Source organism: Xenopus laevis, chromosome 4L (genome assembly GCF_017654675.1).
Source record: "Xenopus laevis strain J_2021 chromosome 4L, Xenopus_laevis_v10.1, whole genome shotgun sequence".
Taxonomy (NCBI): Eukaryota; Metazoa; Chordata; class Amphibia; order Anura; family Pipidae; genus Xenopus; species Xenopus laevis.
Window position 1 is genome coordinate 130,692,716 of NC_054377.1, and position 11,207 is coordinate 130,703,922.

At 41.3% G+C, this 11,207-nt stretch overlaps 1 protein-coding gene across 1 annotated transcript in view; it reads right to left on the bottom strand.

Annotated features, from left to right (window-relative positions):
- Positions 1–10,803, bottom strand: part of oxtr.L (oxytocin receptor L homeolog) — a 44,295-nt gene extending 33,492 nt beyond the window's left edge. The window contains exon 1 of the mRNA XM_018259030.2: positions 8,978–10,803. Coding sequence (XP_018114519.1) covers positions 8,978–9,902 — 925 coding nt within the window. The 5' untranslated portion in view covers positions 9,903–10,803. The remainder of the gene's footprint in view (positions 1–8,977) is intronic.
- Between the last annotated feature and the right edge of the window lie 404 nt (positions 10,804–11,207).

Here is an 11,207-nt window from a genome sequence, read left to right on the forward strand (position 1 = left end):
CTGTTATTATCTTGTGTAACGTTCATCTCTTCATGACCTAATTTCAGCACTATTCTTGCACACATACAATCTACACACACTCACAAGACTTCTAAGGTGTTGGGTAGACCTTATGAATAGCAAAACAGTGTGTCATGTCTCCATTATTATGTCAATGCAGCTTTTAGGCTGAAGGGATGATAAACAAGACTGTTGGCACAGGAAGCCCCTGAGACTCCCCCTGGTGCTTTTTATTGACTTCATTGGGATCCCCCTGACCCTGAAAGTACTGTCAAGTCCTAAAGTATATCTGTCAAACTGTAACACTCTTGGCCAAGTGGTAGAGCTGGTGGTGTCTAGTGTCTTCTAAGAGAGTCAATGGGAGTTAGCAGGGGTAGTCTCAAGCTCCTTTCCCCTGGGGAAAAAGCCCCATGTGCTGGCAACATGATGCTTAGAGAGAATATATGATGCAGCTTCTCTCTTAAAGTTTCCCCCTGCTGTGTCCCCACTAAATGGCAAAAAAGGAAGTAGAATGGATCCTTTATGATCCATCTTTCCTTAAATAGACAGGAAACTATAAGTGTATAGATATCATATACACACAACATTCCTTTCTGCATTAGTATATTCTTGATACGTGACATTTTGCTTCAGGACGAAATAAAACTGCCCCTAATTTCCAGGGTCAGTCCTCAGAATTGATTCTCTATCTCTAGCAATTTTCAACCCTGTAATTGCTTATGCTTCAATGAATTTCAATGATACAGAAATTAGTTTTCAGTGTCTGCTCTCTATAACCAATATGTATTAAGAAGGGATACAAAGTTAGATCTGTAATAATCATGCGTGTCACTGGGGGGGGCTGTGTTTCGTCAGAGCTCCCAGTGCCGCCATGCTTTGTGTCTTAATTGTTTGATTCCTTTTATAATGACCTGGTTATGTTTTATTTCATTCTGAAGTCAAGGGAGTAGCTGTGATTCCTGCCGTTTACATGTAAAGGAGAAGTTAACCCCTAGGACAGACAAGCAGCCATGAAGTCAGAATGGAATGGGGAATAAGTAGAGGAGAGGCCTTAATAAAATGCTAATATTTATATTATATATGTAATAAAACAAAAAAGAGAAACAATAAAACTAAAGCCTGACAGTCTATCTGTTTTTGCTTGCTGGGTTCAGTGCCCCAACTAGAAGATTGCAGTTTAATTTGAAAAAAGATGGGTAAAACATTCAAGCCATGAAAAATACATAAAGACCAGATGAAATGCTGGATAGAATAGTTTTGTTATAATTTCATAATAAACGTTAATTTAACTTTGAACTTCTCCTTGCCTTCCGTTGAACTAAACATTTACTTAAATTCTATGGCAGGTACTGTACCTAACTGACACCATAGAATTTACATTTCCGGATTACTCTTTAATCTATGAATGATCCCCTGCATGAAAAAGGTTAAGTTTCTTCTGTATCGTGGATGCCCAACCTGTAGCCCAGTTGTTGTCGCTGAGTTTCTGGGATTTGCCATTTAATAAAGATCCTACAGAGTTACAGATGGGGCATTTCTGATCCGGTTTTAAACCCCCTCTAGAATCAGGCCTGTTTTAATGTCTGCAGATATGGGTTTTATTTACTGTTTATCTTCCCTTGTTGGCTTGTCGCAGCCTTATAGCGACATGTACTGTGATTCATGGGAAGGAATTAACCCAGTGGGAAAAAAAAACTTAATTTCTAGCACAAGTTCCTGCGCTGACCTGTTTGTGTCTGGTTGCAGTTTAACATGTACAGTATGTACAGTATGCAGTGTAAAAACAGAGCATTTGAAGAAAGATATTAACCAATCACACCCACTCTGCACAAATAACCGTATGTCAGAGCCAAGTTGTTTGTGACTCCTTTCTATAACTATTACTGGAAGGCAGGGTCTCTGACAGTTCAATCCTGCTTCCTACAGGACTCTGTGGCTCAAGCCCACTCTTACTTGTGGATCTCTCAGTAGCCACTGCTGAGTGGCAACAACATCACAACATCCCAACAGCCACCAGTTTTCAAAACTTCCCCAATACCTCCAGCCACCTCGCTAGTAATAAGATGAGACTGGAACCCCTAGGAAATATCAGCCCCCAAATTTCCTGTACTGGCTATTGCTATGCAGTCCCTTGGCTGAGTAGTAAGTAATACTTTACAGATACAAATATTTAGGGTTAGGGGTCAATAGCAAGATCAACCCAAAATAAAATCGGTACTGAGGACCTACCCGTTACTCCCTGTACCCCTAGAGATAGAATAACGAAAGGACTACTGAGCCAGAGTTAGATAATCTAAGGGCAAATACGCAGTAAACAGGCATACTCAACCTTTAGCCCTCCAGCTATGATGAATGCCAACCCCCAGCACTCCTGTTTATTTACAGTAGATACCTGAAACCCCAATTATTCTGTGACAAGAAGGTATCATGGTGTCCAATCAAGAGGGCATGCACTAATGTAATTGTAGGTGGTTGCAGTTTAAATATGACAAAAATGGAAAAGGGCATCCATAGACCTACACTGTTCACAGCCGGTGACACTATAAAACTTCTTTCACCATTTAAATGCAGAATTTTAATTTAAGATGGGCAAGAAATGACTGCATTTAAACGACTTGGCACATGCACAAACCAAAGATGTAAAGAAAAAGCTTTGACAGCCGTTTTTAAGATTCCAAACTGTGGCTGCAGCCTGCGCTAATGTCATAGGTCTGTGCTCAACAAGGACAGTTTTAAAAAGTCCTGAATATAAATTGGAAACTGGGAATTGAACTGTGAATAATTTTACATTTGCTGCTTCCTAACAAATACTGTCGGGTCGCTGGTAACTAAATCTCCTCCACGGGGGAACATCCAGTCCTATAAGATGCCCTGTTGATTGCAACAAATGAGATACAGTAACTCCGTTTTCTACTCCTAGTAACAATACAGTCAATCTCAACTTTTAATTTATTCCTGATAGTTTCAAAGCCCAGATTTCAACAGATCCTACAGGTCATAAATGTTCTCAAATGTCTCCGTACCCAATACTTTGCTGTCACCTTTTCACGCCAGCCAATCCCAGCTGCCCTCCACAACTGTTAAACCTCTCTATCCAGCTACTTCATCTCTCTAGGACTCGGTTCTGCTCTTGCTCTGCCAGGAACTTTCTGTTTCCAAGGTTAATCTAAAATCCCATCTCTTGGAGCTGGCTCTACCTGGAAACCCCTATTCATTCTTTACTTTATCCTCCGTCTGCTGGCTGAACAATGGCCAGAAATTAAAAATAATAGACTTTCATTTTTTTTACAGCAGGAAAGGTTTAGCCTGGCTTGGCTTTTGTATTAGTGGGAACCAGGGGAAGGGGGTGAATGTGGGATAAGAGTTTTATTTGCTTTTGAGGATGTGACATATGACATTTGTGATATATAATCTTGGCGTTACAAGTTGTAACCCATATCAACCAGCGCTTACTGGTCTGCTGTTTGAGATCAAACATCCGATTGGTTGCAATTCGTTCCTAGTCCTGGAACAAACTTTTGCTACTTATTGCATTACCCTTAACAAACAAACATTAACTGGCACCTCCTCAGTATTTATCCAGTATTCTACCCGAGGGCACTATTTAGCTGGTGTTCAGTACATTCAATATTTGGGTAAGTGCTCAATAAATAAAGTCTAGTTAAGATGCAGACCTGCTGTGCCATTTCATCACTACATCAAAATACAGGCTGCCTTGTCATCAAACTCCACACAGAGTAAAAATCATATACAAAAACCATGAAAGAACTCACTGGTAACTCTTTCTGCTGAATTTTGTTGTTACAATTCTTCTGGCATTGGCTCGTGTATATAGGTCCAATATGTGGTTGAAAACTGGGAATATATATACTGGCAGGTTCGAAAATCCCACTGGTTGAAGACCACATTGTCCCATGGATGTAATTCTCTCCCAACAGGTCTGCGCAGGATTGCACTAAAATTCATTAGTTGGCTAAAGCCCATTTTTGCCCAAAGCTCATTTGGCAACTTTGCCAAATCCCAGCTTTAAAATCCTGCCTGTTAAATCCATCAACCACAGCCAGGAGAATATTCCTCCCTATGAAATTTCCAGTGTCTTCTGAGCTGGATGGAGAAGCCATTTGCTGTGTATAATGTAAGGATGCACCGAATCCAGGATTTGGTTCGGGATTCTGCCAGGATTTGGCTTTTTTCAGCAGGATTCGGCCGAATCCTTGTGCCTGGCCAAACTGAATCTGAATCCTAATTAACATTGGCAAATTGTGGGCAGGGTAAGGATGCACCGAATCCAGGATTTGGTTCGGGATTCGGCCAGGATGTGTCTTTTTTCAGCAGGATTCGGCCGAATCCTTGTGCCTGGCCAAACCGAATCTGAATCCTAATTAACATTGGCAAATTGTGGGCAGGGCGGGATTTCACGTGACTTTTCGTCACAAAACAAGGAAGGAAGTAAACCAATTTTTTCCCACTTCTTCATTTCCCGCCCCTAACTTGCATATTCCCTAATTTGCATATGCAAATTAGGATTTGGATTCGGTTCGGAATCCAAAAAAGTGGATTTGGAGCATCCTTAGGGTTGGAAAACTTGGGAACAGCTATTATTATATTACCCTATAACAGTTGGTAGATGTTTTCAACATATTAGGTATGTGACCCCCCTCCCCCAGCAGCTCTTAGCTACAACTCCCAGCACCCACTGACAGTCAACGGTAAAGCAAAGTACAAGTCTCCAGAGAAGGACACTAAACAGGGAGATCATATGAAAGCCAAACTTTTGACTGTGAAGAGGAAGATTATTTGAACCGTGCCCAGCCCAAATAATGCAGATGGAGGAGAACACTAACAGGGAGCTCTCCTGTGTTTATCTGTTGCTTTATGTACCAAGAACATCAGTCACAGCTCACTTGGTGTGACATCCTCAGTTCAACAGCCTGAAAAATGGAAAGTATCAGTATCTTTGATGTTGAGTTGTGTCACCAGCATCTATTCTATAATCCTAACAAGGTGCAGTTTTTTGATTTCACCTTTTGATTGAGAATTCAACAAGCAGCATTCTGCCCTTTATAATATCTTCACATTTGCTTATATTGTTTGTACTGGGCCAGGCAAGTGACCTGCTTTATAGAAGTGGTAATTCTGGATGAAATAAACAGAGGCTTATCAGTAATATGATAGGTATACTGTTAGCACAAGATCTCCTGGTTTCACACAAGTCATGTCATTCACTCACTGGTTCAGCCTTACGCTCTTTAGCTGTAGTTAACCTTTACTGCTCTCCAAATGCTGGTTGGGGATTAGATGATCACTTCTGGCATTCAATAATAACTGGAGTAGGAATGCACCAAATCCACTATTTGGGATTCTGGCGAATCCCCGAATCCTTGGTGAAAGATGCGGGCGAGTACCAAATCCAACTCTTAATTTGCATATGCAAATTAGGGTCAGGAGAGAAAAAAGTGGAAAAAGAATCTTCTTTTGTGATGAAAAGTCACGTGATTTCCCTACCCACCCCTAATCACCATATGCAAATTAGGATTCGGTTCAGCCAGGCACAAGGATTCGGCCGAATCTGAATCCTGCTGAAAAAGGCTGAATCCTGGCCGAATCCTGGATTCGGTGCGTCCCTAAACTAGAGGACTGCAAATGAGAATTCTGGCCTTCCATTACATTGTAATACATTCTATTTGGGCTTACTTTATTTACTTCACGAAAGTGATATCATGAGACTTTGGCTTTATTTTTTAAATAGGGGAATATTACTATGTAAGTAATGTCACAATTGTCATTTTGGCAATTACACAAACCTGTTTAACTGAAGTCAGAGAAAATAATACAATTATTATTGTACAGTATAAGTGACATCACAACTGTAAGATTAAAAAAAAAGATTAACTGAAGTCATTAAGACAATAATGACACCATTAATATACAGTATAACTAACTAATGCTATAAGAACTGGTACTATAATAAGTGATGTCACAAGTGTGAGATAAAAAAGAGTGATGTTGCAACTATAACATAAACCTGTTTAACTAAGTCAGAAAGAAAATAATAACATTATTATTGTACAGTATTACTAACTGGCAGAATACGAACATATACTATAATTAATGATGTCACAACTGTAAGATAAAAAAAAAGATTGAAGTCAGAAAAGCGATATTGACACTGATGATGTACAGGATAACTAACTGACAGAATATGAACTGGTACCATAATAAGTAATGTCACAACTGTAACATAAACTTGTTTATATGAACTTGTACTATAATAAGTGATGTCACCACGGTAGGAAAAAAAGATTAACTAAAGTCAGAAAGACGAAAATGACACAATTAATAAACAGTATAAATGGTGTGATATGATGTACTGTAATAAGGGATGTCACAAATGTTGTATAAAACTGTTTATATGAACTTGTACTATAATAAGTGACGTCACAATGATAAGAAAAAAAGAATAACTAGAGTCAGAAAGACGATAAAAACACAATTAATGAACATTATAAATGGTGTGATATGATGTTCTGTAATAAGGGAAGTCACAACTGTAACATAAACCTGTTTATATGAACTTGTACTATAATAAGTGACGTCACAACTGTAAGAAAAAAAAAGATTAACTGGAGTCAGAAAGACGATAACGACACAATTAATGAATAGTATAAATGGCATGATATGATGTATCTGTAATGAGGGATATCCCATGTGTAACATAAATTTGTTTAACTGAAGTCAGAAAGAAAATAATAATGATGTTATAGTACAGAATAACTAAGTGACTGAATATGAACTTTACTTTGAAATGTATTCCATGAAATGGACTTTAGAATGTTATACCACATGATTACAGAAACAGACATAAATAAATATAAATATGTGCATTTCTCTAAGCGGGAATGCTAGCTCTCATGCCAATTGTGATTCCCATCAGAACCAATGCTAACACAATTATTGCTGAGACGTGTATCCCTGCCTGTAACTATAACGGGAAAGGAACTGCGGTGCTTCGTTAGATTAAAGAACAGGTCAAACGGCTGTGACAGGGAGAGAGATGCCCTGGATAAATATTAGTGAGTTAGAGGACGGGGTTTGCTTCCAAAGTATCTGGAAGTGCTCTACCCTGACAAACCATAGCCACAGATCAGCCATAAAAGAGACTAAAGAAGAAACAGACAGCTAGGACAAATGTATTTGGCTACATGGAGCTGCACCTCTTCAAGATCACTAATCATGAAACATATTTTTTTTGCTGTCTCTCTGGGGAGCTTTATGTGTCCAGTTGGAAGACACTGCAAATAAACAGCATGAAATAGTGCCAAAAATGTTAACTTCATTTGTATTCATAATTTCTATACATATCTGATTTGGTCAGTAAATGCCGAGATCTTGACTTATTATTTTGTTTATTTTTACCTTAGCACAGAGGGGGTTTCCTGGGTTTGGATGAACTGCAGCTCCCGGCTGCCTGGGTTGCTGGGGATATTAGCTGAAGAACACTTGCAGGTCTGTGGGTTGCTCAGCCCTACTCTGCACAGCTGGAATCTTTCATTAAGTTGTCCCTCTGTTTATATTTGTTTGCTAAATATTTGATGAGGAATTTTAGCATTGTGATTAGCTGGTGCCAAAATCTCCAAAATGTAGTGAAATTCTTAGCAACAGAGCCTTACTCATGAGAAAATAGCTGTTAATCATTAGCCTACAGGGACTCACTGCACATTTTTCTCACAATCATATCCATATCAAAAGGCTTTTGACCACCATGTTTAACCCTTTACACTAATAATACTCAATCCTCCAAAAGAAGGTGATTATCTGGAGCTCCTACTGGATCCAGAGGAAGGTGAGTATCTGAAGCTCCTACTGGATCCAGAGGAAGGTAATTACCTGAAGCTCCTTTTGGATCCAGAGGAAGCTGAGTATCTGAAGCTCCTACTGGATCCAGAAAAAGGTGAGTACCTGAAGTTCCTACTGGATCCAGAGGATGGTGAATACCTGAAGCTCCTACTGGATCCAGAAAAAGGTGAGTACCTGAAGTTCCTACTGGATCCAGAGGATGGTGAGTACCTGAAGCTCCTGCTGGATACAGAGGAAGGTAAGTACCTGAAGCTCCTACTGGATCCAGAGAAAGGTGAGTACCTGAATCAGCTACTGGATCCAGAGAAAGGTGAGTACCTGAAGCTCCTACTGGATCCAGAGAAAGGTGAGTACCTGAAGCTCCTACTGGATCCAGAGAAAGGTGAGTACCTGAAGCTCCTACTGGATCCAGAGGAAGGTGAGTATCCCAAGTTCCTACTGGATCCAGAGGAAGGTGAGTATCCCAAGTTACTACTGGATCCAGAGGAAGGTGAGTACCTGAAGCTCCTACTGGATCCAGAGAAAGGCGAGTACCTGAAGCTCCTACTGGATCCAGAGGAAGGTGAGTACCTGTAGCTCTTCTGAGTTTATTACAGGGTATGAGTGAGACATACACAGTTAATAACATGATGGTCACCCCATCCCTTTATCACTGTAGATGTAGGCATTGTGGTCATTAGTTGCCACCACTGTGATTTAAGAAATGCATTGGGATCCAGCTGTGGCAGAACACTGTGGCAAGTTGTGTTATGCAGCAATCACTATTTTGCTTTTTAAATGGCTTCCCCTTTACTCAGTCTCCCAAAACAGTACAAAAACTGACAGCTCATCTTCCCAAGAGGCATAGTTACAGTCTGTACTTCTCCAGGGTCTGTCATAAACAGCTTGCTTTCTATAATGCCCCTGGAGAATCATTGGTAGTTCTGGGTGCAATGGTGCAAGGCACACAATCTGCAATCTGACTATCTGTAGCTGTACTACAACTGCCAGCAACCCCCTTGCTAGTTATACCTGGGTTCAAATACAATAGTAGGAAGAAGGCTGGAAACATCTATATAAAGGTAAAGGAGACAGAGACCTAGTAATTTAGAAAGACCAGGTGGATTGGTTGAACCCTTACCTTCTTTTGGTGCATCAGGGTCCCACACTGACCACATCTGGACAAAGAAAAAGGGAGTCCAGCAGACGATATAAGCCAACACAATGATGAAGGTCATCTTGACTGTCCTGATTTTTGCTTTGGAGATGAGCCTGACACTGCTGACTCTAGACAATGTGGCCCTCTTGTTGGAACTCAGTCTCACGCTGCTCTCACACATGGTCTTCAGCCGTATATTCTGCCAGATCTTGAAGCTGATGAGGCCATAGCAAACACTGAGAATCATCACGGGCAAGATGTACACAGTCATGGTTATCCAGGTGATATAGGTTTTGAGCCCCCAAGGCTCGATGAAATCGGCAGTGCAGTCATACACCTTGTTGCCTACATCCTTAAGGGAGAAGATGTGGATCTGAGGGACACTCAGAAGAAAACTTAAAATCCATGTGAGAACCACATAGACACAGTCTGACCTCCTGTGGAGGGACCTCAGGGGCTGACAGATAGCCAAACACCTGTCCAGGGACATCAACAGGAGCATGTAGGTAGAGGCAAACATTCCCACCACCTGCAGGTATTTAACTATCCTGCAGACAAAGTCAGGAGCATAGAACCTAAAAGTGATGTCCCAGATGAGCTGAGGCAACACCTGAAACAGGGCAACCACCAGATCTGCGATGCTCAGGTGCTTCATGAAGAAATACATGCGAGAGTGCTTGTGCCTGTTAATGTGGATCGCTATCAGGACACAGATATTGCCGGCCAGGGCCAGGATTAAAATCAGGGCTAAAACTGCCACCTCCACTTTGGCCACGTCTTCATTTCGTTTCAGGGGGTCCCTGGTGGTGTTGGTCGGACTGCTCCTGTTCTCCAGGCTGAAGTTTCCAAAGGAGCCGTTGAGCAGGAGAACAGGACAGGCGAGCTGGGTGCAGGGCTCGTGATCCATGTCCAGCGCTGAAGAAGAAGCTCTGACTTGGAGGAAACGGTTGGAGTCTGGTTACATTGTATCATTCCCTGGAGACCAGATCCTGTTCCTTTGCAACAAAGTCTCCAGGGGGAAAGTCTCCCGGTAATTAACTCTCTGCTTGTGGTGGAGCAATTGTGGCTTCTCTCATCAAAGCTGAGCTCCCCTTGAACATGAGGAGGCAGAGGTGGTCTTCTCTCTCAGCTCCTCCCTCCCCCGGGGCCACATCCAACTGAGGCAAAAATAATGATTTAATGTTCATGTCCCTCAGCCCAGTAGGATTTATATCCCAGCAGAGCACTCAGTGTCACCTCCCCCGCCACATGCAGCTCCCAACTCAATTTCCCTGGGCAAATACTCCTGGATCTTGTCTCCCACTCTCAATAACTCTGCTCTCTGCCTGTTCTGACGCACGAGGATCGCTGCTACCTGCTTCTTCCCTGTGCGACTCCCACGTGCAGCCCAAGTGCTGCTCCCAGTCTGGAGAGAGATTCCTCACTAGAGTCTAATGACACCCAGTCCTCCAGTACAGTCCAACATTAGCCTGGCCAGGGGACACTGTCGACACTTTGCTGGTAGGAAAGAGTGAGAGACCGTCGCCTAAAAGTCTCCCTGCGATTAATAGACACTTATTGCGAATGAATTGGGCAGTTCTATTCGGTGGCCGCTAGATGGCGCTGTAAGACACAGAAACGCTACAGCAAATAGAATCAATCTCTTCCATTTAGTGAACTAAAAAGATAATAAAACTTAACCAGGGGATAAATTTATTCTGCTGCACTCGGCAGGACTTTCAAGGGGACATGAAATGTATAATAACGCGAGTCATGCAGCTGTGTAATCCTATGCAGGCTGCAGATACTCAGGTGTGGTCACAACTGTCAGGTATTTTAGAGGTACCGCTCCCCGACCCAAGATCCGACCTGTACTCCAAGCCCCGCCCCTTTCAATGAGACAACGTTTGCTCAGGGGCAAGTTGAACAGATCCATTGCCAGGAGTGACTCCAGTATTAGGCTGGTAGAGACACAGGTAATGTAATTATAGGGATATGCACAGGCAATGCTTCTGGGAAAGGTACCTCTTATTTATATATATATATATATATATATATATATATATATATATATATATATATATATATATATATATATATATATATATATATATATATATATATATATATATATATATATATATATATATATATATATATATATATATATATATGCGCAATGGAAGGCTAGGGCACACACATAAGGAATTACATACCTGGGTGCAGTACAGGG